The 26,880-nt window shown below is 62.7% G+C and overlaps 3 protein-coding genes across 5 annotated transcripts; all 3 read left to right on the top strand.

The window, feature by feature from the left end:
* The first annotated feature begins 6 nt into the window (after nucleotides 1-6).
* Nucleotides 7-4,033, top strand: SLC5A5 (solute carrier family 5 member 5). Of its 2 annotated transcripts, XM_072357521.1 has the most exons (16): nucleotides 7-84; nucleotides 270-664; nucleotides 754-819; nucleotides 1,093-1,144; nucleotides 1,244-1,311; nucleotides 1,398-1,552; nucleotides 1,644-1,784; nucleotides 2,027-2,156; nucleotides 2,274-2,362; nucleotides 2,453-2,565; nucleotides 2,795-2,864; nucleotides 2,969-3,054; nucleotides 3,131-3,337; nucleotides 3,431-3,534; nucleotides 3,628-3,728; nucleotides 3,807-4,033. In XM_072357521.1, the coding sequence occupies exons 2-13, from the start codon at nucleotides 290-292 to the stop codon at nucleotides 3,211-3,213; spliced, it is 1,428 nt and encodes a 475-aa protein (XP_072213622.1). In that variant the 5' UTR covers nucleotides 7-84; nucleotides 270-289; the 3' UTR covers nucleotides 3,214-3,337; nucleotides 3,431-3,534; nucleotides 3,628-3,728; nucleotides 3,807-4,033. The 2 variants fall into 2 exon arrangements, with proteins under 2 accessions (XP_072213622.1, XP_072213623.1); XM_072357522.1 differs by having other exon boundaries at nucleotides 7-664.
* A 103-nt stretch (nucleotides 4,034-4,136) lies between these two features.
* On the top strand, nucleotides 4,137-12,761 carry CCDC124 (coiled-coil domain containing 124). Its single transcript, XM_072357457.1, has 5 exons — nucleotides 4,137-4,568; nucleotides 5,237-5,408; nucleotides 10,696-10,882; nucleotides 11,012-11,126; nucleotides 11,373-12,761. The coding sequence occupies exons 2-5, from the start codon at nucleotides 5,250-5,252 to the stop codon at nucleotides 11,575-11,577; spliced, it is 666 nt and encodes a 221-aa protein (XP_072213558.1). The 5' UTR covers nucleotides 4,137-4,568; nucleotides 5,237-5,249; the 3' UTR covers nucleotides 11,578-12,761.
* Nucleotides 12,762-15,753: 2,992 nt separating this feature from the next.
* Nucleotides 15,754-26,425, top strand: LOC140262966 (small conductance calcium-activated potassium channel protein 1-like). 2 transcript variants are annotated; one of them, XR_011905873.1, is made up of 10 exons: nucleotides 15,754-16,075; nucleotides 20,620-20,742; nucleotides 21,590-21,976; nucleotides 22,060-22,155; nucleotides 22,662-23,080; nucleotides 24,499-24,640; nucleotides 24,717-24,827; nucleotides 24,914-25,016; nucleotides 25,675-25,744; nucleotides 25,853-25,912. XR_011905873.1 is itself a non-coding variant. In XM_072357684.1 (10 exons), exons 1-10 carry the CDS (start codon nucleotides 15,914-15,916, stop codon nucleotides 26,123-26,125), a joined length of 1,911 nt encoding a protein of 636 aa, XP_072213785.1. In that variant the 5' UTR covers nucleotides 15,754-15,913; the 3' UTR covers nucleotides 26,126-26,425. The 2 variants fall into 2 exon arrangements, 1 of the variants encoding a protein (XP_072213785.1); XM_072357684.1 differs by having other exon boundaries at nucleotides 24,914-25,041; nucleotides 25,853-26,425.
* The last annotated feature ends 455 nt before the right edge of the window (nucleotides 26,426-26,880 follow it).

Genomic DNA, 26,880 nt, shown 5'->3' with positions numbered 1-26,880 from the left:
GGATTGCTGTGTCCCTGTGCCGTGTCCTTCGGCTGCTTTGCTCCGTGGTGGGACCAGGCAGCGCTGTGTGCCACGGATCGGGAGGTATTGGGGGTATTTGGGGGGTATTTGGGGTGCTCTCAGGCTGCTTCTTCGCACCTATGATGAGCGCAGGGATGGCGATGCGGTGATGCTCCTCTCCATGCTCACACATCTGCACCTTGATAACCAGCCAGTGCTCCCTCTTGCTGCAGTGCTGCTGCCCCTGCAGTGCCCTGTCCCACCTGCAGGTCCTTGTCCCCTTGTGCCCATGGGGGCCGTCCCCACACCACCGGAGATGTGGGCACCGGATCCCCTCACCTTCACCCTCTGGGATTACGGCGTCTTTGGGTTGATGCTGCTCATCTCCACGGCCATCGGGCTGTTCCACGGGCTGTCTAAAGGTGGCCAGAAGACCTCAGAGGATTTCTTTATGGGCGGCCGGCGCATGGCAGCAATACCAGTGGGGCTCTCGTTGTCGGCCAGCTTCATGTCAGCCATCCAAGTGCTGGGGGTGCCAGCAGAGGCGTATCGCTACGGCTCCAAGTTCCTCTGGATGTGCCTGGGGCAGCTGCTCAACACTCTGCTCACTGCTTACCTCTTCTTGCCCGTCTTCTACCGCCTGGGGCTCACCAGCACCTACGAGGTGGGCACGGGGCATTGCATCCCCCCTTCAGTGTGAGCAGGGGATGGGATTCTACCACCCAAACCTTCACCCTCCCTCTCTGTCCCCAGTACCTGGAGAGGAGGTTCGGACGGAGCGTGAGGCTCTGTGGGACCCTGCAGTATGTGGTGGCTACGGTGAGTCCCTGAGGGATATGGGGTATGGGGGGAGATGTGGGTCCCCACTGTGCTCAGCCCCTTGTTTCCATGCACGTGCCTTTTCTGTGCCTCCAAAGCAAACACGGCCCTGCAGGATGGCTGTTTGGAATGGAGCTCTAAGTGTTATTCCATCGCCTGCACGCTGTGCTGGGGCAGCACCAGCATACTGCATCCCCCTCCCCAATCCCCCTTTGCCCCCCTCATTGGGCATCAGGCACAGCTCTGACCCCCCCCCTCACCCCATCCCCACAGACGCTGTACACAGGGATCGTCATCTATGCCCCTGCCCTGATCCTCAATCAAGGTATGGGGGGGGGACATGGGGGACAGCATCCACGTGTCCTTATCCCCTCATCTCTACCCTGAGCACCAATGCTTATCAGCATCATCGTCTCCCCTTTAGTGACTGGTCTGGACATCTGGGCATCCCTGCTCTCCACTGGAGCCATCTGCACCTTTTACACCACTATAGTGAGTGCAGAGTGGGGGGTCCTGGTGTGGGGGGGGGGCCCATGGGTGCTGGCTTCCCGGTGCTCACTGTGCTCCCCCTGGTGCAGGGAGGGATGAAGGCTGTCATCTGGACCGACGTCTTCCAGGTCTTCGTTATGCTCTCTGGGTTCCTTGCTGTCATCATCCGGGGGCTGCTGCTGCTGGGGGGTCCCTCCAAGGCACTGGCCATTGCCACCAATGGATCCAGGGTGAACTTTGGAGAGTGGGTCCCCATCAACCACCCCCCCCCCTCCCAGCCCCCCTGGATGCTGCAGTGCCCACGTTGCCCCAGCTCACCCTCTGCCCCCCCCCAGCTTTGACCTCGACCCCCGGAGCCGTTACACCTTCTGGACCTTCCTGCTGGGCGGCACGTTGGTCTGGCTCTCCATGTACGGCGTGAACCAGGCTCAGGTCCAGCGCTACGTGGCCTGCAAGAGCGAGAGGGAGGCGAGGATGTGAGGAGGGGGGCAGCAATGGGGGCTGCAGCCCTGGTGCATGGGGGTGAGGGGCTGCACTGCGGGAGTGGGATGCATGAACCTCTGGGAAGTTGGCCCCTCCATCCTGCATGCATCCTGCACCCCTGCATGGCTCCTGCACCATTACACTGCCCCTTGCAGCCCTGCATGGCCCCTGCCCAACCCCTGCAGTTCTGCTGAGCCTGATGGGGCCGAGCTTTGATCTCACCCTGTGCCTGCAGAGCGCTGCTGGTCAATCAAGTGGGGCTCTTCTGCATCGTCTCCAGCGCGGTGGCCTGTGGCCTTGTGATGTTTGTGCTCTACAAGGACTGTGACCCCCTCCTGGCCGGCCACATCTCAGCCCCTGACCAAGTATGGCTGCACCGGATCCATCCTCTTGAGCGCTCAGTTGAGAGCAGCCATGGGGAAAGGGGAAAAGAATGGGGACAGGGGTCTTGCCTGCCCCCCCGACACAACTCTGCCCCCCAGTACATGCCCTACCTGGTCCTCGACATCTTCCAGACGTCTCCTGGGGTACCTGGACTGTTCTTGGCCTGTGCCTACAGCGGGACCCTGAGGTGAGGACCCCAATGTCCCCAAGGAGGGGAAGGCTCTGTGCCATCCCCACCTTTGGGTGCAGTGTAGGGCTGAGTGCTGTGCTCCCCCAGCACCGCCTCCACCAGCATCAACGCCATGGCAGCCGTCACTGTGGAGGACCTGGTGAAGCCCCAGCTGCCCACGCTGTCACCACGGAGGCTGATGTTGATCTCCAAGGGGTTGTGTGAGTGAGGACAGGGCTCTGATGCCACCCTGCCCTATAGCCACGCTGTGCCACCCTATGCAATCCCCCCTGCGCCATGCAATGCTCTACAGCACTGCAGTGCCATGCAATGCTCTACAGCACTGCAGTGCCATGCAATGCTCTACAGCACTGCAGTGCCCTGCTATGTGCACTGTGCCATGCAGCACTGCCACATCCCCCCCCCTTCAACCCCTCTGCCCCCCCCCAGCACTGTTCTATGGCACTGCCTGCATCACGGTGGCTGCGCTGGCTTCACTGCTGGGTGCGGCGTGCTGCAGGTGAGTGCCCCCACCTCTTCCCCCTCCTGTTTTGCACCTGCACCCACCACACATGGCTGGTGGATGGAGAACCCTCCAGGCACCTCAGGGTCCCCCCCCTGCAGGGCTCTTCACCGTCATGGGGGTGATCAGCGGCCCATTGCTTGGAGCCTTCATACTGGGCATGTTTGTTCCAGTGTGCAACACAGCTGTGAGTGCTGGGAGGGCAAGGGGGGGGTGTGGGGCTGGGGGTCCCAGCACCATGCAGACCCCTATTGCTCACCCAGGGTGTGTTCGGGGGTCTGAGCATCGGCCTCATGCTCTCGCTATGGGTGGCAGTGGGTGGCAGCCTCTATCCAGCCCCTGCTGACATTGCTGGTGTCCTGCCTGCCTCCGGAGCCCACTGCCCACTCTACAACCACACTGCCAGCCCCAACCACACGCTGCTGATGGGACCACTGCCCCCACAGCACCACGACCCACCCGGCTGCACGGTGAGAGGGGGGCAGCTGGTAGGGATGGGGATGGGACACACCATTGCTCCTGTATGTCCACCCCCCCACCCCCCTTAACCTCCTTCCCTGCAGGCCTCCCATTGTGGGTGACTTCTATGCCATCTCCTATCTGTACTATGGGGCACTGGGGACACTCTCCACTGTGCTGGTAGGGGTGCTGCTCAGCTACATGGCAGGTGAGCCTGTTTTTGGGGGGGGGGGGGGGGTGTAAAAGGGGGGCTGCCCAATGCTGCTCTCTCACACCCCTCTGTGCCCCCCCCACCCTGCAGGGCCCAACAAGAGGGCCCAGCTGCCCCCAGGGGTGCTATGGTGGGACATCACCAAGCTGACATCCTCTGTGTCCTCACCTTCAGGGGGGTGTCCCATCAAGGTAACACCCTCAGACCCCCCCCCAACCACACACAACCCCCCCCCCCCCACCTCCTGCTCACCTGTCTCCTCTTTGCAGGTCTATAGAGACCCTCAAGGGGGGTCGTATCCTGAAGCCCCCCCGGTGCTGTTGGCAGGGGGTCCCCCCCAACACCGGGGGGTCAATGAGCAGCTGCTGCAGGAAAGCCACGTGTAGGGATAGGGGGCAAAAGGGGGCATGGGGGGGGGGGCACAGATACTGATGTGCACCCCCTGTGTCGGTGTCCCCCCCCCTGGGAGGGGACAATAAACGCTGGGGCTCTATGGAACATGGCGGCTGTGTGTCACTGTGTTGGTGCAATGAGTGGGTCGGGGGTCCGCCGTGTTGGGGGGGGCACAATGAGGAGGTCCGTGCTGAGGGGGCGTGGTCAATATAAGCCCCGCCCACCAGAAGGAACAACGGGTCACACCCCGTTAGGCCCCGCCCGGATTGGGTGATACCCGGTAGGCCACGCCCACTATTGACAGGTAGCCACGCCCCCCTCTCCGCCGCCATCTTTGGGTGGTGGCACAGCGGCGCCATCTTTGTACCGGGCACAAGGGGGGTAATTGATTGAAGCAGAGTCGAGCGGCCTTCTCGCGGCTCGCCGCCCGCAGTGCGAGAGGGGACGTGGATGCGGATGTAGATACGGGCTGCGTCCCTCTCACTACAGCTTATCAGCAGTTCTCCTGGAGCCGCGACCTTGCCCTTAACAAAGATGGCGGCGGGAGCGCTGCGAGGCAGTGGGGGTGACACCCCGCGGGATGCGCCGCGCGGAGTGATGACGTAGAAAGAGCGCGACGGGCTGAGCGGCCGAGCCGGGTAGGAACGGGACGGCTGGGGGAGCTTATGGGGGGGGGGGGGGGTCGGGATCCATATGGGGGTGAGCTGCGGCCTGGAGCTCTGCGCTATGATCCAATGCCGTTAAACATCACGGCTTCCGTTCCTAATGGCGGTGGACGTGGGGGGGTTAACGGGGGGGGGGTCTCAGGTTGGCGTTGTGTTCTGTAGGCCGGGCCCACCCCTGTGTAACAACACCCCCCCCCCCCCCCCACCATTCCCTTATGGCTCCTCGCCCTCCATAGTGGGCACTGTGACCCCCCATGAGGGTATAACGGCACTGTGACCCCCCCCATGAGGGTACTAGGGCACTGTGACCCCCCCATGAGGGTATAACGGCACTGTGACCCCCCCCATGAGGGTATAACGGCACTGTGACCCCCCCCATGAGGGTACTAGGGCACTGTGACCCCCCCATGAGGGTACTAGGGCACTGTGACCCCCCCTCACTGCGCTGTATGGGGCTGCTGGGATCGGCTACTTGTGGATACGGGGGGCTTGGCAGTGCTCTGAGCTCCCCCTTTGAGCTGTGGGGCTGTGATCATTAAGCTGTGTGTTCAGGCTTCATTGCGGCTTGTAGGGGCTGAGGTGATCCCTAAGGCCTGACGGGGGCTCTGAGCTCTTTTGCTTGCTTGTTTTCCTCTCTGCAGAGCACAGTGAGTGATGCCCAAGAAGTTCCAAGGGGAGAACACCAAATCGGCTGCTGCCCGTGCAAGGAAGGCTGAAGCAAAGGCAGCAGCCGATGCTAAGAGGCAGCAGGAGCTGGAAGATGCCTATTGGAAGGATGATGACAAACACGTGATGAGGAAGGAGCAGAGGAAGGTGAGCAGCAGCTGTCAGGTTGTTTGGGAAGGGTCATTTCTTGTCCTGTGGCTCAGAGCTGTGGCTCTGCTCCCATTGCCCCCCCCCCCCCCATTCAACTCTATGGGGTGGAGCAGCCGATGTGAGCAGCTCGTGTTGGAGCTAAAAGAAGCACAGCGTGGGGGTGAGTGTTGAGTTGGATGTGTGAGTGAGGAATCTCACTGACTGCAGAGCTGCCTCCTGAAGGAAGGGAATCAAGGCAGCCTTATAGGAGATAAGGCAGTGCTCAGGAGCTAAGGCAATAAGGCAGTGCTCAGGAGCTAAGGCAATAAGGCAGTGCTCAGGATTTCTGCTGTAGGGCTCCATTTCTTATATGCGTTGCCTTTTTTGCACCAGGCTTTTTGGTTTCTCTCCTTTGGATTCCCCTCTTAATTTTCCCTTCTGCAACAAGAAATCAACAGAGTTTAGTACAACCCCATTTCCCCCCCCCGTCCCCAGTTCAATGTGCCACAATCAGCTCTCAATAATAAGGCTCTCCCTGCTTTGCTCTTAGCAGCTCGCTCCACTCAGTGCACATCTGCCCCCAAAACCAGAGGGGTTCATCAGGGCTCATCTGCTCTCATTGGGTTTGCAGCGTTGTCCTGCCTTAGACAGACTTCTGACTGTGCTGATGTTTCTTAAGGGCAACTTACCTGCCTCTATCTGAAGCAGTTTGGTTCCTATTTCACTATCTAGGAGGGGGGTTTCTATGGAGACGCAGATGGAATTGATGGGGTTACTGATTTAGGGCTGCTCTGTTTGAGCTCCATGAGCTGACTTTGGGCAGGCAGGAGGCCAACGTGTCCCCGTGACCCCAGAGCTGTGAATTCCCCCCCCCTTTGCAATGTGTCCTGACATTTGGAATGTAGACTCATACGTGCTGTTCCCCAACGCAATCCTGTAATGCTGCTTAATTACTTCCTGGAACGAGGTCTTATTATTGCTCTGCTTAAGGGGTTTTGCTTTTTGCCAGCAGTGACCTACTTTAGTGCCCTTTCAGAACAGCCTCCTGCAGCAAAAGGGGCATGAGAACATCAGCAGGGACACCTGGGCTGTTAGCTCCAACGTTTGGGCCCTGCTCAAGGCTGTAGGGAGCACAGCAGCGTGGTTTCCCCCTCAACGCTGCTCTGCCAACACAGAGCTTGTTAGGGGAGGTTGCTCAACAGGAGCTCGTTCTCTCCTTCTCTCACTTGGTTTTGGGATGTTGTAGGGGGGAATTCAGCCTAATGGGGGTATCTCCATGCTGGTTCATGTGGCTCTTGGGTCTGAGTGCATGGGTTACCTCCTTGCAACCCGTGGCTCAATGCAGCAGGAGTCTGTTCAGTGTGGAGCTGCTCTGCCAAAGGGGCTCCAGTTGTTCTGGTGTTGCTGGCATGGCAATAGCCCTGCGGGTTGCTGCCACGCTGTCAGCGTGTTGCTCCTGGTTACAGAGCGCAGATCCACGTCCCTGCATCTCACACAACCCTCCTGCCTTCCCTCAGCTCTTCCCCAGCTCTCCGGGTGATGGCAGTAACACGTTAACAGCAGCTTTGTGTGCTGAGTTGGATGGGCACGGCTGGAAAGCCCTGGGCCATCGCCCAGCAAGACATGTGTGCAGAACAAACCCATCCTCACCCCACACGGATGGGCCTCTGAGCAGTGAATGAGAAGGCAGCGTGCAGTTTTGCTGTTGGATTTAATGGCTCAGCGTGCTGCTTTGGGGCTTTCTTTAAACACCACCCAGCTCTGAGAGCAGCAATCACAGCCAATCCCTGCTGATAGAGGACGACACTCATTTGGTGGCTCTGCGATGCATGAAGGAACATCTGAGCTCATGTCACCAGCTGTGTGTGTGTGTGTGCCTCCTGTGGCACTGCTGCACGAGAGGCACAGCTTGCCGTCCTCCCTGGAGAGCTCCATCTGAAAGCATGGGATCTGCGTGCTCCCTGCTGAAAGACACAGGGCTTTTTTGTCCCCTAGAGAGCTGTTTCCCCATTAACGTGCATGTCTTTCTCTCCTCTGCCCACCTTCATATGCAGTTCAGCTGGGAGCACGCTGCTCCCAATCTTTCTCACTGCGTTGCCTTGCCTTCTCTCCACGCAATTAACTAAAGTGTGTCTGGTGGTGGAACGGCCGCAGACGTGTCCTGGGTGAAAGCTGCAGGAGGGCTTGGAAGGGTGACAAGGCATTAAAAGCATTGAGGTGTTACGGGAAGAGGGCTGGTGACTGATCTGCCAAGGGCAGAGGTCTCGCTGCAGGGCTTACACCTGCTCTCTGGCTGCAGTCCCTGCTGGGGAGGTGCAGTTCCCATCTCCTGCTGCCTGCAGGGGTAGCAGCCCTTCTCTCTCTGTGTTCTGCCTGGGCTGTTCTTGCTGAGCTCCCTGCTGTTGGTTGCCAACTGCTTGCCAGTCCTCACCGCCTTCCTGCTCATCCGGCATCCTTGGCATCATCCAGCAGCGATTGTGTCTGTGATTCAGGGTGGGATTACTCAGCTGTGAGCAGCAGGTCTTACTCAGCTGACTTGTGAAATGGGTGAAGTGACTTCTGGCCCTCCTGGGGGTGGGGAGGGGGGTTTGGCTGTGTGCTACCAGGTTGGCAAAGCTGAAATCCTATGGTTTAAATAAGGAACACAGGGGCAAATAGAGAACAGAGCGAGAACCCGATGGTGAGTGCTGGCATTCAGACCCCAAAACCAACCTCCTTCTGCTCCAGCATCACTCCACTATTTGCTGGGGGCTGACCCCATCTCCAAGCCCTGCTGGGAGTTGCAAGCAGGCAGCTTGCAGAGCAGTGGGACGTGCTGCATGCTGGGTTTGCTTCTCTCCCTTTGCAGCTCTGTTGTTCCTCTGCATCACTTTGCCTTTCTGCCATGCTGGGAGCTTGGCCAGGCTGGCAGCAGGCTCTCCGCCTTCCTCAGGGCTGCATGCTAAGAGGTTGATTGGGAGCACTGCTGCTTCTATTGAGCTCTCGCTCCCAAAGCCACGTGCGTGGGACCTGGTTCTCCTCCTGTCTCACAGGTGGGGAACTGTTCTGAAAGCGAATCAATGTCTCTTTGCTCAGACACTTCGGTTGGAGGCTGGAAAAAGCAGCGTTTTCACATGCAAACCCTTGTGAGCACAATTGTCCACTTAAAGGCATCTCGCCCACTGCTCCTCCTGGCACCCCATAGAGTGCAGCGGTGTTGAAGCTGTTCATTTCTCCCCCAGCTTTCTAACAGCTCTGCTGTACGTTTCGCTTATGCAAATGCAAGCTGCCCTCTCATTAGGACATTTAAACCGACTCTGAAAGGATCTACTTGCTTTGGCCCGACCTTGGAAAAGCTTTGGGATCAGAGATGTCCATTGCACGTGGGGCATCGCCTGCAGGCGCAGCGGGAGCCAAGGAGTGGATGGTCCTCCAGGGAAACCCGAGCATGCAGAGCTTGCACGGCCTGTGACAAATGAGTAGCAGCGCTGCCTTGTTTGCTTTCCACAAATAGCAACTCGATGGCAAATGCCAGAGCAGGGAGCAGCATCTCCCAGCAATGAGAGCAGGGAGGGGAGCGGCAGGACGAGCTCTGAGCCCTGCTCCAACCCCATTCTCCTCTATGAGGCGGCTGTGTCCTCTATAGGGACTTTTGTTGGGAAGGGGCTGACAGCAGCAGAGCCTCGTCCATGTATTGCTGTGCTGTCATCCCAGCTGGGTTGTGTGTGCGACTGCTTGGGCTGCCTGCCTCCAATGATGGCTCTCCTCTGTAATAAGCAAGGCTAAAAGACGAGCTCCTCCAACTACAAACAGAGGTTTCTGTGCTGAAATGTCTTGCTCCCCTCCCGTAGATCACCAGCATTTCTCTCTCTGCCTCTTGAATGATGCAAACCACAGCCCCTCCTGCAGCCCAGCACCTGGTGGCCCTGTTCAGACACACCTGTGTTGGGATGGGAAGCAGCCAAAGGACGTTTACCTTGCACAAGCTGATGTGCTGGGCATGCTGCCCACATCCTGTCACGGTGCTGCTTCTCCTGCGTGTGCTTTGCATGTAATGGAGCAGCTGGGAGGTAGGCAGAGCTCTTGCAGACTGCACTGCAGGTTTGGCCTTAGGGATGCAGACTGTCCTCCCCCTCCTGTGACACAATCCCTGCCTTGGGGAGAGGCCAAGCAGCCCCTTGATCAGGCTGAGTCCATTTATGTGCTTGATCTTTACTAGGAAAGGAGGAGGTTACCCAGAAAGACTCGGGTAGGGAAAGTCGGTGTCATAACTGAGCTTGCACTCTGCAATCCTGCATGGTCGGGTTGCCAGGGCATTGTGCCTCAAGGCATTGGCACTGTGCGTTTAATGACCAGGAGTCTGCAGGCAGCCAACTGCAATAAAAGCTTCGTGCCCATAATGGCTTCGTTCCCATCCTTGGCCGGAGACCCAGCGAGGCTTCCCCATCTCAGCCTGGGGTGAAGGTCTGCTCCTCGTTGGCTTTGGGATGCAGCAGCCCCAGGGCATGGTTTGATTCAGCATGGGAACGCTTTGATTCAGCCTTGTGATGGGTTTTGCTTTAAAGCTTTGAGCTGTGCAACGACTTCTTCACGTTGTTGGGTTCTCAAACCTCGTGATGTTCCTCCTCCTGCCTCTGAGCTTTGACACGGAGCCGAGAACAGTTGATTGCAGAGCTGCTGTGCAGCTGCCTCGGAGTGAACCCTCCTGCTTAATGCTCAGTCACTTCTCTTGTGCCATCCATGTGAATAATGGATGACGCCCTTAATTAAATGGCCCCATAACGAAATGCTTTGTAGCACGTGACCCTGACCTACGCAGGGATGGGGCTTGTTGTTGCATTTGGGTTTGTTTCCTTTCCAGCTTAGAGATGGGAGGAAATCAATGCAATGTGCTGAAGGCCACTGTGGGCCTTTTGTGTGGCCTTGACACGCTCTTCAATGGCCCTTGGAGGGCAAAGTGGCTCTTAAACTCCCCATGGAGAGCTTGAAATCAACACACAAGAGCCGTGTTGCTGGCTGGGTTCTGCCTCACCCCTGCCCTGACCAGACCCAAGGACCCAGAGCAGCCTCTCCACGAGCTTGTCTACAAAACAACTGCTGAACTTTCAACCTCTAACCACTTCTTAAAATGAAAGTGGAGAACTTCATAGGAGCATTTAGCAGCCCTGGATGCTGCCCAAGCTCCTTCTGGGCTGCTTGGAGATGGGGCAGGTCCTGACAGTGGGGAGAGCAGTGCTGTGTTGTGGAAGTGCCTGTTGCCATCCAAGGGATGCTCTCCTGCTCCTATAAGGGGCATTGGGTGACTCTGTCCCTTTCTCTGTTCCAGGAGGAGAGGGAGAAGCGGAGGCTGGAGCAGCTGGAGCGCAAGAAGGAGCTGCAACGCCTGCTGGAAGAAGAAGACTCCAAACTGAAAGGGAAGTCACCGAAACAGGCAACGCCAGGCAAAGTCACCAGGGCTCAGATTGAGGAGAGCATCAGGAAAGATCAGCAGCAGAAAGAGAATGCGGACACAGGTTGGTTGGGAGCAAAGAAAAGCACCGAGAGCAGCAGGGAAACAGCGCTTTGGTAAAGGCTGTGCTTGTACTGAGGGCATCACAGCAAGGATGCGAACACTTCTAACTTCTTCCCCCTTCTTTGTGCAGTGGAGAAGGAGAAAACTCACTTGGAGGTCCCCTTGGAGGAGAACATCAACAGACGGGTCCTGGAGGAAGGGACAGTGGAGGCCAGGACCATCGAGGATGCCATCGCTGTCCTCAGGTAGTTGGCCTCGTTGTGATGCTGCTCCTCTTTGAGCTTTTGTTTTCCATCCAAGAGCAAACCCCGCTGCCCTAAATGAGCCCCGACGTTCTGTGGGATGGGGGGGGGGGGTGTTTAAAGTGAGAAAGGGGGGAGGGGAGGGAAACGTTGTGGGCCTGGATCAGAGCCTGGATCAGAGCCTGGTGAGCAGCTCTGCCTGCTGGGAGGTGTTTTTGATGCAGGTCTGTCTGAATTCCCTCCTGCCAGCGTTGCCAATGATGGGGACCGACATCCCGAGCGCCGGATGAAAGCAGCCTTCACTGCTTTTGAAGAGCTCAACCTGCCGCGTCTGAAGCAAGAGAACCCAAACATGCGCCTGTCCCAGCTCAAGCAGCTCCTCAAGAAGGAATGGATGAAGTCTCCAGAAAACCCCATGAACCAGAGGCACAAAGCTTACAACAGCCAGAAGTAGAACACAGAGCTGATCATCATCCCCCCCCCTTGGACAACAGGCTGGAGCCGTGTGCTCTGCTTGGGTGTGAAGCAGGAGGCACAAGGAACCTCCTCTCTTTTGTTTCCCTTCCCCATTCCCTCTTTCTGTCACTCCCTGTTGTTGGATTTAAGACCAGCACGATGCCACAGCACCCTCCTGTCTCCGTGTGCTCACTCCCCTGTGCAGCTGGTGCAGATCCATAGGGGACACTAACACTGCTGTGTGCTTCTTGAGCACGGTTGGTATCTTACAGAGAGCTACTAACCTACTTCCCAGCCCTCACTGTGCTGTGCCCACCTGCTGCCCTACACCTGGAACTGACCCACAGTGCATTCAGCCCCATCTCTGCCATGCTTTGTGCTGCACTCTGCTCTTACAGATGCCCTGAGAACCCCCCCATTGAGGAAGGCTGTCACCCTCTCTGGTCCTCCTGTTGGTTCTGGGCTGTCCCTGTAGGGATCTCATGCTGTGCTCACTGCTGGTGCTGCCTATGGCCTCGTTCCTTTCCTCCCACCCAACACCCCAATGGGGATTTGGGCTCCATCAGCTCCCTGTTGTGAGGAAGAAAGAGCTGCCCTTCAATCTGAAAAGGGGCCCAGCAGAGAAAGCAGCATGCTGTGGTCCTGCCCTGCCTGCATGGGGCACAAATAGCAGACTGTGACCTTCCTGGGGGATCCCAGACCTTCATGCTGGGCTATGGGTGCTCCGGGGGATGCTGCACCCTGAGAACCACCCCATGAAGGTGGAGCTGCTTCATCTCCTAATGGCCCAGACTCACACAAAGCTGTGCCCTGCAGCCTGCAGAAGGGGCCATGAAACCCCCCCCCAGGCTGTATGCAACACCCATGGCAAGGCATAGGAGAAGGCGCTGAGCTAAAGGGGCTGCAGCAGCACGGAAGCATGGATCCTGCACCTTGCTGGGAGCAAGCAGCTGGTGTTCCTCTTTCCCCCCCCCTCCCCCTTTCACATCTCCCACCCCCTTTGTAGTTTTTAAGCCCCCCCCTCCATGCAGCAGCAGCTCCATCCTCTGGGTGCTGAGCCCCCCCTTGTGCTCTGCTATCTCTGTACAGAGCAGGCGGTGCCCCCCAGCCCCCCCCCAACACCCCCCGTCTGTGAGAAGTTTGTTGTGTTTGAATCCAATTAAAAGAGCAAAAACAAACCCGAACTGTGGGTTGGTTTGTGGGAGAGCTCGGGACGGGGGTGGGGGGGGGGTTACTGGGGGCTGGCTGGCTCCTGCTGCGCCTTTAGGGTCGGGGGTGGGCGAGGAGGGGATGTTTCCACCCTCTGGTCCCCAGCGCAGCCCTCACCATCCCCCATCCGTGCTGGGGAGCGGAGGGAGCAGCACCGCCGGCCTTTGTGGGGCCTCAATCTTTATCCGGGGGGGGGGGGAAACCGGCTCTTCCCATCACCCCACCGGCCCCGCTTCGGCCCCGTTTCCCCGTATCGGTGCCGGTTGCGCCCCGTGGAGCCGTGGGATCGAAGCGGAGGGTCTTTCCCAGCCTCATCCCCGCTGGAAGCCGCTCCCGAGGCTGCACCGCGTTCCAGCAGAGCCGAGGTGAGACCCCCGCCCCCCCCTTCCCGCCCCCCCCCTCACACTGCAGCCCCCGTTCCGTCTGCCCCCTCCCCTCTCCCCGCAGCCCGGGGGGGGCTTTGCGCTCCTCCGCCTCTCCGCGGTGCAGAACAGCGCACACGTGAGTGCCGCCTCCCCTCTTCTTTCCCCCCCTTCCGACCCCCCACCCTCACATCCCCATGTCCCAGGATGAACGGGGGGGGGGCTGGCGGTGCCCCATCCCTGCCCACCCCCCCCTCCGTTCTCGGTGGGGGCTCCGTGCAGCGCTTCCTCCTCCTCCTCCTCCGCCGCAGCGCGGGGCTGTGGTCGCGGAGTGTCCCCCCCCCCCCCCGAACACTGCGGTGCGATGGGGACCCTGGAGGGAGGGAGGGGAAGGGAAGGGGCGAACGGGGGTACGCTCCTCCTGCTGCAGGGATCCCCCATTGCCGGGGGGGGGGGAATAGGGTGACCGCTCCCCTCGCAGGAGTGAGGTTAAAGAGGGGAACGACGGGACCCCCCCCCCCCCCCAACCCGCATCGCAGGGATCCCCCCATTGCAGCCGGGATTACTGGGAATCCCCCCCCGCTCCGATCGCAAGATGGATGCGCTGAGAGCCACCACGGGGGAACCCCCCCATCAAACCCCCACCCTCGGTGCAGGGCGGCGGTTCCCCCCCCGCATTGAAGCGGGTTCCCGCAGCGGGGGGGGGGGGGCGGCGGAGCGCAGAGGGGAGGGATTCCCCGCTCCTCCCCCCCTCAGGGATTCCCCCTCCCTTTCTGCATCCCCCCCCGGACCCCCCCACATACAACCCGCAGCGAATTGGCAGGGAGGGGTGGAAGAGAAGAGGGTTGAGGGAGGGGGGGGGGGGGGGAATTCATTGCTGCCATGGCAACCAGCGCTGCGGAGGCGGGGGAACCCACGGAGGGGGAAATACGGTCATGTGGCCGCGGGATCCTCGCAGTGCGCGCAGCCGCGCAGGGCTGGCACCGGGCATCCCCCCCACCCCCCCCCCATCCCGGACCTCCCCCGCAACGGGCATCCCCCTGCAACCCCCACCCCCCCGCTCCGGGCATCCCCCCCCCCCCACGCATAGCTCCCACGTGCTGCGCAACGCTTTGCACCACCTCCCCCCCCCCGCACTGTGCTCTCCCCCCCCCCCCGCCTTCATGTGAACCCCCTCCCCCCTCCCCACGCGCCGCCCCTGCACCACGCACCCCCCCGCGCTCTGCAGCACGGAGCCGGGTGCGCACCCCTATTACCCCCCCCCCCCTTAACCATCCCCCCCCCCCCCCTTTGTACACCGCACGTGCCCACCCTGTGCTGCTCCACGTGCCACCGTTGCACACTTCTTGCCCCCTCCCCCAGCACACAAAGCTCCGGCGCACCCCTGAACCCCCCCACTCTGCACACACCCCCCCCGCCGTGTCGTGCTGTCCCCCCCCCCCCCCCCCATTCCATGCTTTGTTCCACGGTCACCTCGTGCAAAGCCGAGCCGTGCACACCCGCCCCAAGGCTGACAAAGGCAGCGGGGCTCAGCAGTGACCCCGCACCGCCCAACGGAGCCCCGGGGACCCCCCTACGATCCCATGGATCCCCCCCTGCCTTCCTGCACCCCCCGGCACTGGGGATCTCCCCGGTTCCTTGGACCCCCCCCCCCCCCCCTTGGCTCTGGGCTCATTCCTTACTCCTGGGGACCCCCCAGCACTGGGATCCCTTTGAGTCGTGGGGACCCCCCCACTTGCTTTCCTGGGGACCCCGCTGTATTCCTGGACACCCCGTCTGCTCTGGGGAACCCCCGATTCCTGGAACCCCCCCCTTCACCATTGTGGATGTTCGTTACTGCTGGGGAAGCCCCTTGGCACCGGGGACCCCCTTTGTTCCCTGATCTCCTCTGGAACTGTGGATCCACCGGTTCTTCCGCCTCCCCCACCCCGGGGATACACCGGGGGACCCCCAATGGGCACCCTATGGCATTTAGGACCCCCCCCCCACCTCCCAGGGACGAGCGGAGGGACCCCCGGGGATGATTCCTCCCTAGGGGAAGGGGATCACCGAGGGGTCCCCGCAGCTCCGGCCTGGCACTGCCCGCAATAGGGTGGGGTAGGGCCGCTGTGGGGTGGGGGGTGGTCGCTCTCCCCGTCCCCATATGGGCTGTGCGGGGACACGGCGGGAGGTTCGTTTCAGCCGCAGACAATAGCGGCGGTGCGCGGGAGCGCGCGGCTGCGCGTGGGAGAGGGATCAGCGACGCCGCACCGCACCGCTCCGCACCGCATCGCCCCGCGCTGGGGCCGCCGAGGGGACATAGCGGAGACCCCCCCCGGCCCCCCCCCGACACCCCCGCAACCGGCGCTCCCCGCAGCCTCGGCACGGGCCCGCCCCGGGCCATGGTCACCGCCGGTGGTTCACGAGGGGAGTGGAGGTGGGGGTCTACCCGCAGGTGGGTGCAGCGCGGGGTAGGGGGCGGGGGGGGGGGGGGTACCGCGCTTCGGGGACTCCCTGCGTCCGGGATCCCCTCCGTTCCTCGGTACCCACCGGTGCTGGGAATCCCCCCGCGCTCCCGGAGGCGTGTAAGCCCTGGGGGACCCCTCCGACACCTTGTGGGGCACAGGGGGGCCTCTGGTTCAAGGGGACCCCACCCAACTCCTGGGGTTGCGCAGCACTGGGGACTCCCCCCACGTCTTGGGGACTCCCCCGGGGACCCCCTGGCAGAGGGGAACCTCCCGCTGCTGGGAATCCCCGGCTCCAGGGGACGGGAGACAGCGGGGGATGCCCCGGGCTGGCACTGATCGGTGGGGAGGGGGCGGCGACGCCGTGTGGGGCTGTTCCGAGGGCGCTCCGCTGCCAGGCTCTGTGGATTGGGGGGAGCGCAGCACGCTCTGCCCTCCCCCCCGCTTCCCCCCGCTCTCTCCTGTGCATCCTCGAATTACGGTGAGGGGGGGTCTTCATATGGGCGGCCGCGGGAGGGGAGGTGAGGGGGGGGGGGGGCGCGGGAGCCACGAACAATGAGGATGCGACGGGAGTGACTGTGCCCGGCTATAAATATCCTCCCCACCACTGCCGCCAGCGCGGCCTCAAGGTCACCACCCGCCTGGTGGGGCCGGGGGGGCGCGGGGGTGTGGGGCGGGGAAGCCCCCAGCCCCCCCTTCGTGCTGCCGCTCCCTCCCAGAGGCTCCCGCGGCTCCGGCACAGAGCAGCCCCCGCGCCCCCGCCGCGTCCTCGTCTCCATCCTGCGGGGCTGTGGCAGGTGAGCGCGGAGGGGGGCAGAGGGGGGGTCTCAAGCTGCTTTTGCTCACAGAGCTCGGGGGGGGGCGACCTCCGAGATGGGGTCCCCCCCAGCAGTGGCCTGTTGGAGCATCCCCGTGTCCCGGTAGCGGTGGGATGGTGCGGTGCCCCGGGTGGGTTTGCTGCTCAGCTTGAAGCCCCCCCCCCCTCTTTGGATGTCTGTGCGTGGGGACGTGCGGGAACCGAAGTCATCGTGATGCGGAGGTGACAGGGAAGGGTGGAGGGACGGGGGACGCCCCGGGGCTCCCCGCTGTGGGGTGCCGCGCTGTGACGGCGGTGTCGGTTCAGGGGGCGGTGGGGTCGGGCGCGGGGCCGCGGTGTCCCCGCCGTGTCCCGGTGGTGTCCTCGGAGCCGTGCGCCGTGTTTGCCATCTCAAAGTCCGGGGTCAGCGCACGAGGCCCCGCCGTGCTCAGTGCGTTGGGCTCTTCACCCATCGAGGCCGAGGGTGGGTGCGCGGTGGGGTCCCCCCCCACCCGCCCCTCTCTGCCCTTCCCCATGACCTTGGGCCCCTGCGCACGGGGTGGGGGGCTCGGGGGTACCTCCCCACAACCGGGCGCCGCCGCTCCACGGAGGGGCCGGAGGGGATCGGGGATCCCCCACCCCTCGAGGGCAGCGGGGACGGCCGGGCACCCCCACGCCCCCTCCAGGCAGGGGGTCCGCGTTCGCCCCGTTGGGGGCAGCCATGCGTGGCGGCTTTGTCCTGCGGCTGAGCCGAGCGGCGAGGGGGGGGCGGCGGGCGCAGCCGGCGCGGTGCCTTTGTCTGGGGACGGCGGTGGTGGCGGCGGAGGGGCGCGGGGACCCCGGGCACCCACCGCGTTTGGTACAGGTAGGGCATCCCCGCCTTGCCCCGGTATAGAGGGGGGGGCTGAGGGGTTCTGGGGTGAGGGAGGGAGGCGCCACCCCCATAGGGACCCTGCGGTGGGGACGGTGGGGTGGCAGCGTTGGGTGCCCATCCCTTTATGGGGGGGGTTAGGGACCCGGTCTCTGTTGGGTCGGGGAAGAGGGGTGGGACCCTCCGGGACCCTCCCAGCCCTGGGGAAGCCGCAGCTGCTGCTGTCCCCGCTGTCCCTGCTGTCCCCGCTGTCCCCCAGGCCCTGATCCAGCCCCGGCCCCAGATCCTCCCTCTGCAGGAGGGTTTCCCTCTGTTTTCCTCTCGGGGAGACCCCGGGACATCCCCCATTCCAGGGGATTCCCACATAGCAGCTCAGCCCGGGGTGGTGTGAGTGTCCCTGCGTGTCCCCGTGGGTGGCACCCAGCCGCCTTTCTCCATGCACTTCCAGACCCACGGATATCCTCACTCCCTTCTGCCATCCCACATGGGGCAGAGCCCTCCCAGATCTGGGCCCAGCACTCGGGGGGTGCCTATAGGGCAGCAGCAATGGCCCTGGAGGGGGGGTCCCATCGTGGCACTGTCCCAGCCCTCCTCGTGTTGATGGCTCCACCGATTCAGAGGTCCCAACCCCGCAGCCCCTGAACCAATCTCAGCTCCCATCATGCTGCTCCGTGGCCCTAAACCAAGCTCAGTCCCCCCCCAATGCTGCCCCCCCCCCATGCTGTGTGTGGGGCCGGGGGCTCCTGCTGACACCAGCAGATGCTCTCCAGTCTGGGCCATATGGCCCCAGCAGGGCATCCCAATGATGTGATGGCTGCAGGAATGGGGCAGTGAGGACGACCCCAGCACCCCAAATTCCTTCCCCCCCAGCCCCCCCCCAGCCCCCCACCCCCCATCCCTGTGATTCCCAGGCAGAAATTAGGGAGCTGGTAATAAATAAATCACCACCCGGAGCCGTTCGGCCGCCCGCCTCTATTTTTAGCTGCACCCTCCTCTGCAGTTGCTCGCAGGCAGCAGTGCTGCTCGGGGCATGGAGGGGGGAGTGGGGTCCTACTGCCCCCCATGGGGATGGACTAGGGATGGGACAGACCCCCCTGTCTGGCATGGGGGTCTCTATGGAGGGTCTCCATGGGGGCTCCAACCACTTGGGGAGGGGGCTGCAGGAGGTGATAATCCATCTGTGTCCCAGCTGAGACCCACTCTGGGATGCGCTCATCCCCTTCATGAGGTTGAGGAGGGGTCTCCTCGACCCTCCCCAGGAGGGAGGGGGCAGCAGGGCTGGGTGAAGCCATTGTGGCTCAGTGCAGCCTTTGCTGTGGCTCTCAGGCCCAACGTGTGGCCCCTCCTGTCCCAGCACATCCCCCCCTCCTTCCCACAGGCTGTGCCCAGGACCCCCCCATGCATGCCGGTATCACATAGGAATCCCCCTCCCCATCCCCTCCTGCCCCCCAGGACACCTGATCTGAAGGCTGTGATATCTCCGTGCCCCCATAGGGTCAGATCCCCTCTTCTTGGCATGCAGCTGAAGTGGTTCCCAGCCCCCAGCCCGGGGGGCTAGAGGTGGGGGGGGGCTCACCCCATTGGCACTGCAGCATTGGGGGTCTGCAGCCACACGGAGCTGCTGCTGGGACCAGGGACACGCAGGGCTCAAGGACATCCACCACCATTACCTGCAACCAAAGCAGGGGACCTTGGTGTCCCCATCCCCATTCCCACACTGCTGCTATGGGACAGGGCTGCTCTCGACACCCACATCCCCAAACATCCCAATGGGATGCACTGCTATGGGGACAGGGACACAAATAGGGTCATCCAGCTCTGGGTTCTGGCTTTCAATCAGCCCCAGCATCTCCCCACCGCACGGATCCCCACTGCTGTCTGACAGGAAGGATTTAATGAGGCCTCAATATGAGCTGGGAGCGACCGCAGCGTGTGATGGATCCTGAAACACTGCCCAGGATCCATCCTTAAGGGCCCTATGGGAGCACAGTGACCCTACTAGGGTGCCCTATAAAACCCTGCAGAGCCCCTCATTGCCTCCCATCCCCCCCATCCAACCCTCCCCAGTCTCCTTTCCTCCCAACTGAATATTAATAGGAAATAGGAGCTCGTTTCCCTGCTGTAAATTTGGCAGAATGGTGAGCAAATGATCTGATCCTGGAGGGGAGCCAGGGCCCCAAACAGCAGCTGCACCCCGAGCCCCACGGGCAGCCATAATGCAGTGCTGCAGTGTGACCCCATAGGGAGGAGGAGGGAGAAGGGGGGGGGGGGGGGTCCCAATGTCACTGCATTGCGAGTGGGGGGCCTGAAATGTGGGGAGCTGCATCTTCCTGCAGGGAAAAGAGGGGTCCCCCCTTGGGTTCCCCATGAGCTCCCCATGCTGAGGCCATGCAGCCATTGCACTGGGGGGGGGGATGGAGGGCAGCAGGGATGGGGCTGCCATGGGTGGGTGTTGGTGCTGTGGGGGGCCCTTTGTGTGGTGCAGGGGGGGGTGTGCCATGGGGATGTCGGTGCAAATGGTGCTGTTGGTGCAATGGGGACGTTTGTTTCGTGGGGCCATTTGCACAACGGGGGCTGTTGGTGCAATTGAAACGTTGCTGCAGTGGAGCAGCTGATGCACGTTTGGGGCTGTTGGTACAGGAGGGCTGCTCGTGCAATGGGGCTGTCCGTGCAATGGCCCTTTGGATGCAATAGGGACGTTCGTGCAATGGAGCAGTTGGTGCAGCGGGGATGTCTGTGCAATGGGGATGTCTGTGCAATGGGGATGTCTGTGCAATGGGGATGGTTGTGCAATGGGGATGTCTGTGCAATGGGGATGTCTGTGCAATGGGGATGGTTGTGCAATGGGGATGGTTGTGCAATGGGGATGGTTGTGCAGCAGGGAGGGTCGTGCAATGGTGTTGGTTGTGCAGCGGGGCTGCTCGTGCATCAGTGGTGCTGTTGGTGCAAACTGAGGTGTCCATGCAGTGGAGCAGTTGGTGCAGCGGGGCCGTTTGAGCTGCACAGTGCTCGTGCAATGGGGCTGTGCGTGCAATGGGGCTGTGCGTGCAATGGGGCTGTGCGTGCAATGGGGCTGTTTGCAACACAGGGCTGTGTGTGTGTGTGCTGGGATCGGTGCTGGCTCTGCAGCCAGGCTGGGGAAACCACATTGCTCTGTCCTCCCCCCTGTTCACGCAGCAGTGCGGGCCCTGCAGTGAGGGTGCGTGGTGGGGGGCTCTGCCTGCAGCTCCACATAGGCCACAGATATGGCGAGGATGGGGGGGAGCACAGGGCTGTATCCACAGCATGTAGGGGGCGTGGGGGTCCCCCACCATACCCCCATGTGCCTCCATTTAATGCCATCTCTCATCCCTGCCAGGCGTGGAGGGAAGCCCATGGCACCCGGACCCCCGGACCCCCCCCCCTTCCCAGCCCCAGCCCTGCTGCCCTGGCCCATAGCACCCCAAAATCCCCCCTGGGCAGTGCTGGGGAGCACGAGCAGGTATGGGGGGGGGGGGGGGGGGCAGGTTGGGGGGCAGGGAGACACGGAGGGGGGGGGGAGAGGGGGGAGTTTGGGGGTGTGGGGAAGGGGTGATGGGGGTGGGTAGGGGGGGCGTGGGGGGGGCTGCGGGTTGGGTGCGGGTGTGTGATGGAGTGGGGGGGTGATGGGGGGTGATGCACGGGGGGGTGTGATGGAGGGAGGGGTGTGCATGGGGTGATGAAGGGGGAAGTGGGGGAAGCAGGGGGTGAGGGGGGCACGATGTGAGATGGGGGAGGTGGGGGGTCTTGGGGGGGTTGGGGGGGAAAAGGGGAGTGTGGGGGTCTCCGGGCTCTATTGGGGCCGGGGGGGGGGGGAGTTGCGCCTGGGGGCGGAGCCGGCGCTGGAGGGGGCGTGGAAAGGGGCGTGGCCAAGGGGGCGCGTCGCGGGGGCGGTGCCGCTCTCCGCCAATCAACGGCTTCGCTCGGCTCGCCCCGCCCCCTTCAGCGCTCCGCTCCCTCCGCCGCGCGCTCCCGGGGCCGAGTTGGGCTGCGGCTGCGGCGGGTCCGGCTCCGGTACTGCGGGTCCGGCTCCGGTACTGCGGGTCCGCTCCGCTCCCGGCCCGGCGGCAGGTAGCGGCAGGGAGCGAGTCAGCACCGGGACCGGGAAACCGCTACGGGCGGCTCCGGGACCGGCGGGTACCGCGGAACGCGACACCGGCACCGGGACGGCGTGGGGGGCGTGGGGGGGGGGGGTACCGGCAACAACCGGGGGGGGGCGTCGCGGGGAGCGGTGCCACGTGCGGGGCAGGTGGTGACCCGCAGCCGGAGGGTGGGGGGGTGGGTTCGAACTAACGGCGCCGTTCCCGCAGGTGCCCCCCGCCCCGCCGAGCCATGCGGCATCGCCCGGCCCCCCGCCCGCCGCAGCCATGAGCGGCCCCCGCCGCAACGGGGGGGTCCCGAGCGCTTCGCCCCGCAGCCCCCCCCCTCCGTTAGAGGCCCAGAGCCCAACGCTGCGGCCCCGCCGCGCCCCCGGCCTCGAGGTGGTGGTGCAACCCCCGGCCCCTCCAGGGAGGGGAGATGCGGCCGAAGGGCGGGGGGGAACGAGGCGGAACCAGAACATCGGCTACAAGCTGGGCCATCGGAGAGCCCTGTTTGAGAAGAGGAAACGGCTCAGCGACTACGCGCTCATCTTCGGGATGTTCGGCATCGTGGTGATGGTCACCGAGACCGAGCTCTCCTGGGGGGTCTACACCAAGGTGGGGGGGGGAAAGGGGGGGTGGGAGGTGGGGAGGGGGGCGGCTGAGCTCCGTAGTGCTGACATTGCCCGCTCCCCATGCAGGAGTCCTCGTACTCGTTTGCACTGAAATGCCTTATCAGCCTCTCCACTGTCATCCTGCTGGGGCTCATCGTCATGTATCACGCCAGGGAGATCCAGGTGAGGGGGGGGGGGTCCGGATTGAGGGGGGGGGGTACACATAAAGGGATCCCGTCCCATGGATCCCATCCCGTCCCATGGATCCCATCCCATGGATCCCGTCCCATGGATCCCATCCCATGGATCCCATCCCATGGATCCCGTCCCATGGATCCCATCCCGTCCCATGGATCCCATCCCATGGATCCCATCCATGGAACCCATCCCATGGATCCCATCCCATGAATCCCGTCCCATGGATCCCATCCATGGATCCCATCCCGTCCCATGGATCCCATCCCATGGATCCCATCCCATGGATCCCGTCCCATGGATCTCATCCCATGGATCCCATCCCGTCCCATGGATCCCATCCCATGGATCCCATCCCGTCCCATGGATCCCGTCCCATGGATCCCGTCCCATGGATCTCATCCCATGGATCCCATCCCGTCCCATGGATCCCATCCCATGGATCCCATCCTGTCCCATGGATCCCATCCCATGGATCCCATCCCGCTCTGCAGCTCTTCATGGTGGATAACGGGGCAGACGACTGGCGCATCGCCATGACCTACGAGCGCATCTTCTTCATCTCCTTGGAGCTGCTGGTCTGTGCCATCCATCCCATCCCCGGGCAGTATCTGTTCACATGGACGGCACGTTTGGCCTTCACTTACGCTGCTTCGGTGGCCGATGCCGACGTGGACATCATCCTGTCCATCCCCATGTTCCTGAGGCTCTACCTGATCGGGAGAGTCATGTTGCTGCACAGCAAGCTCTTCACCGACGCCTCGTCGCGCAGCATCGGAGCCCTCAACAAGATCAACTTCAACACCCGTTTTGTCATGAAGACCCTCATGACCATCTGCCCCGGCACCGTGCTCTTGGTCTTCAGCATCTCCTCCTGGATCATCGCTGCGTGGACAGTCCGTGTCTGTGAGAGGTGGGTTGGGGGGGGGCTCTATGGGGATGGTTGGAGGGGGTGGGCGCATCTATGGGGCGCAGCTGAGGATGCCCGGTGCCAAACTGTGGGGAGAAGTGGTGGCTTTGGGATTCACGGGTCTCCCTGTGCTTGGGGTCGGAGGGATGGAGCTTTGCAGTGGGGAGGGGGCCATCCCCATGGGGTGCTGTGGGACCCATCTGTGCACCTGGGGTTGGGGAGCCAGTAGGTGTCCCGAGGTGGGGATGTGGCACGTGCTCCCCGGCTGCGCCCCCACCCCCACCCCCCCCCTCAATGCTCACCCCCCTCCCCCTCCCCATCCACTGCTCGCCCTGGGAGCTCTCATTAACTGCTCTTGTTTTCCCTCTCTGACCGCTCTGCTGCTCGCAGGGACAAACTGTGAGTCACCCCAGGAACGACAGCCGCGTCCTGCACGGGACGGCCCCCCCCCCCCCCCCCCTTCCCCTTTTACCTCCCCCCCCTTCCTTTACCCTGGGCTTGTGCTACTCAGAATTTAGGATTAGCTGCAGCTGGCGGGTTGTGGGGGCTGCGGGAGGGGGGCACTGGGGCCAGAGCACAGATCCCACAGAGCTGGAAAGGGTTCGGAGCCCTTTTCCACTTGGAACCTCAGCAGCTGCTCTCTGCCCTCTCCGTGCCCTCCACCCCCCCACCTCCCCCCACCGCGGTGCCCAGGGCTGGATGGGGGTCACTCTCTGCCCCGCTGCAGGGCTGTGTTTGCTGCAGGAAACCTCGCAGAGTTTCTGGTTTATGTTCCTAGTGTGATGAAGGGAGCAGAGCCAAAGCAGCTGGGAAGGGGACGCTGGGTCCCTTCTGTCCCCAGAGTGGAGCTGGAGCACCTCAAGGGGGGTTCTGCTCTTTGGTGCACACAGATCAGGCATTGGAGGAGCCCCAGGGATGCTCCTGGGGTGCAGCACAGGAGGGAAGAAGGGGAAGGGGAGCAGTGAGGGGAAGTGGGGAGCGCTGCAGCACCCAGGGGGTTCACACTGATGGCACTTTGGGGACTGATATCTCCTTGATGCCATCTGCACCCCGTGGTGTCACTCCATAGCATCACCTCCTGGCATCACCCCACCGCATCCCTCATTGCCAGCTGAGGTTCCAAGCCCAACCTTTGCAGGCTGCACCTGGGTTGGGGGGTGGGTGAAGGGGATGCAGCAATCCTAAATTCCTTGCTGCACGCTTGAGCCCACCCCGGCTTGCTGCTGTCAGCCCTTCCCCACCTCTGTCACCCCGCTGCTCCCCGCATGTCCCTGCTGCCCAGCATTGGTGTGCAGCCCCAGGGCTGAGCTGGATCCCCCGGTGCCTCTTGGGGACCCCCCCCTTGGGGAAAGCCACCAAACACTGTGTGGCACGGCCCAATACGTGGCACCTTGCTGACGGCTGCGCTCGGCCCCATGCAGGTACCACGACAAGCAGGAGGTGACCAGCAACTTCTTAGGGGCCATGTGGCTCATCTCCATCACCTTCCTCTCCATCGGCTACGGGGACATGGTGCCTCACACCTACTGTGGGAAGGGGGTCTGTCTGCTCACCGGCATCATGGTGAGCATAGGGCTGGAGGGGGGGGGGGGGTGTGTGCTGATGGGTTGTGCTGGTCCCTCACCATGCTGTGCTGCAGGGTGCTGGCTGCACGGCTCTGGTTGTCGCTGTGGTTGCCAGAAAGCTAGAGCTCACCAAAGCAGAGAAACACGTGCACAACTTCATGATGGATACGCAGCTAACGAAGCGGGTAAGGACCCCCCTTCCCCATGGCCCCATCCCCATGGGTTCCCTCTACCCACCCCCTCCTCATCCGTATCCTCTTGTTCCTTCCAGGTGAAAAATGCTGCTGCCAACGTACTCAGGGAAACGTGGCTCATCTACAAACACACCAAGCTGGTGAAGAAGATCGACCATGCCAAAGTTCGGAAACACCAGCGTAAGTTCCTCCAAGCCATCCATCAGTAAGTGCCAAACCTTTACCTGCTTCCTACGCGGCTCCTGCTCAGCTCCATCAGCCCTGGGCCCTATTTGTGCCAACCCTGCCCTATGTGTTCCCATCCCCTGGGCTGGATCTGGCCTTCCCCCCCCCATGCCCTGTCCTATGGGGAGGGTGCATTCTGGTGGGGGGGGGGTGGCACTGGGGATGGTGTGGGGTACCCTGTGAGCGCACCCTGTGTCTGGCTTCATGCCTCCTGCTTTGGGGGATGGGGGGTGATGGGGGTGTGGTGGGACACGGGGTGCTGCTGTGTTCCCCGTGCTCTCTCGGTGTTGGTATTAAACCTGCTGTTGTGTTCTGTCTCTGTTCTGCCCCCTCCCTGCAGAGCTCAGAAGTAAGTGTGCCTGTCTCCCTCCTACCCACCCGTGTGCATGGTGCTGTGCTGCATCCACGGGGGAGGGGGAGTGTGGGGGGGTGACAGCGTGGGGACATCCCTGGGAGTCTCAGGGTCCCCTGGAATCTCAGGGTCCCCTGGAATCTCAGAGCCCCCCATGCACGGGGTGGGGGGGCTCCATTGGTTGCATGCTGAGGGCCAGGAGGGACCCAATGGGGGCAACGCTGACCCCCCCCCCCCCTGCTCCCCCTTCTTCTCCCACAGGCTGAGGAGTGTGAAGATGGAGCAGCGCAAGCTGAACGACCAGGCCAACACGCTGGTGGACCTGGCCAAGGTGAGCACTGCCAGGGATAAAAGGGGGGGGGGGCTCAGCCTTGGATACACATGAGTGACCATCACCTGTCTGACCCCCCCCCCCTCCCTGGGGACCCTCCCCCTGCAGACCCAGAACATCATGTACGACATGGTTTCGGAGCTGCAGGAGCGCAACGAGGACCTGGAGAAGCGCATCAGTGCTTTGGAAGGGAAGCTGGAGGCGCTGGGGCTGAGCCTGCTGGCGCTGCCGGCTCTCATCAGCCAAGCCATCGGGCAGCAGCAGCGTGAGCTGTTGGGGAGCTGGGCCCCCCATCTCTGCCCCTCCACTGCCCCCTGCACCCCCACCCGCCACCGCCGCTCCCCCTCCACAGCCCCCCACAGCTCATCGGACAGTGGGTGACCGTGGGGGAGGGGGGTGGGGGGGGTGGGAGGGGTGGGCTGGGGTCCCTTATGTCTGGCCATCGTGTGGCTGATTTCAGTAGCTTTGTTCTGTAAAGCCCTCTATAAACTTCCTGCGTTCACTGTGCTGGCGTGAGGCTGGAGCCCCCCCCCCCCCTCCCCACCTCCCTCAGTTCTCATTCGGGTGGTCCCGTGTCCTCCCAGCCCCCCCCCCCAGGGAGAGATTTGGGGTGGGGGGGAGGAGGGGGTGGTCCTGGCAAGGGGGAGAAAGGGGTGTTGGGATACTGTGGGAGCCCTGAGGTTTGAGGGGGTCTGGGGGGCAGTGACCCAGATGTGGGGTGGGTGGGGGTCCAGGATGGGGTCAGGGTGGTGGGGAGCAGGAGGGCCGGGGGCTGTGTGGGGTGGGGGCAGCCTCCCCATGGCAAGAGCAGGACCGAGTCCTGGGACTGAGGTCTGGGGGTCCTGGCTCGGCCACAATGCAGCCTTGGTGAAGTCACGTCACCACTCTGTGCCTCAGTTTCCCCCCATCTGTAAAATGGGGGGTGTGGGTGGGGGCTGGGGGGGGTGGGTAGGGGCGACGATACCGACCATTGTCAAGTGCTGTGAGATTCCTGGATGCAATACCCAAGCAGCCCCTGTGCAGTGTGGGGGCAAAGCTGCCCCATGGGGCCCCGTGCTGGGACCCCTCAGGGGCTGTGCCCCCCTTGAGCCGGACCCTCGGTATGGGGAGGGCCGGAGTGTGGGAGGGGGGTGGGG

This window comes from Excalfactoria chinensis, chromosome 26 (assembly GCF_039878825.1).
Source record: "Excalfactoria chinensis isolate bCotChi1 chromosome 26, bCotChi1.hap2, whole genome shotgun sequence".
Classification (NCBI taxonomy): domain Eukaryota; kingdom Metazoa; phylum Chordata; class Aves; order Galliformes; family Phasianidae; genus Excalfactoria; species Excalfactoria chinensis.
This window is presented reverse-complemented; position numbering and strand designations above follow the sequence as displayed.

Coding starts and splice junctions, on each gene's coding strand:
- SLC5A5 (XM_072357522.1), top strand. CDS start 170: ATGCTCCTCTCCATGCTCACACATCTGCACCTTGATAACCAGCCAGTG. Junction 1,145..1,243: donor TGCCCTGATCCTCAATCAAG/GTATGGGGGGGG, acceptor TCTCCCCTTTAG/TGACTGGTCTGGACATCTGG. Junction 1,785..2,026: donor AGCGAGAGGGAGGCGAGGAT/GTGAGGAGGGGG, acceptor CTGTGCCTGCAG/AGCGCTGCTGGTCAATCAAG.
- CCDC124 (XM_072357457.1), top strand. CDS start 5,250: ATGCCCAAGAAGTTCCAAGGGGAGAACACCAAATCGGCTGCTGCCCGT. Junction 10,883..11,011: donor GAAAGAGAATGCGGACACAG/GTTGGTTGGGAG, acceptor TTCTTTGTGCAG/TGGAGAAGGAGAAAACTCAC. Junction 11,127..11,372: donor GATGCCATCGCTGTCCTCAG/GTAGTTGGCCTC, acceptor CCCTCCTGCCAG/CGTTGCCAATGATGGGGACC.
- LOC140262966 (XM_072357684.1), top strand. CDS start 15,914: ATGCCCCGGGCTGGCACTGATCGGTGGGGAGGGGGCGGCGACGCCGTG. Junction 23,081..24,498: donor ACAGTCCGTGTCTGTGAGAG/GTGGGTTGGGGG, acceptor GGCCCCATGCAG/GTACCACGACAAGCAGGAGG. Junction 24,828..24,913: donor ATACGCAGCTAACGAAGCGG/GTAAGGACCCCC, acceptor TGTTCCTTCCAG/GTGAAAAATGCTGCTGCCAA.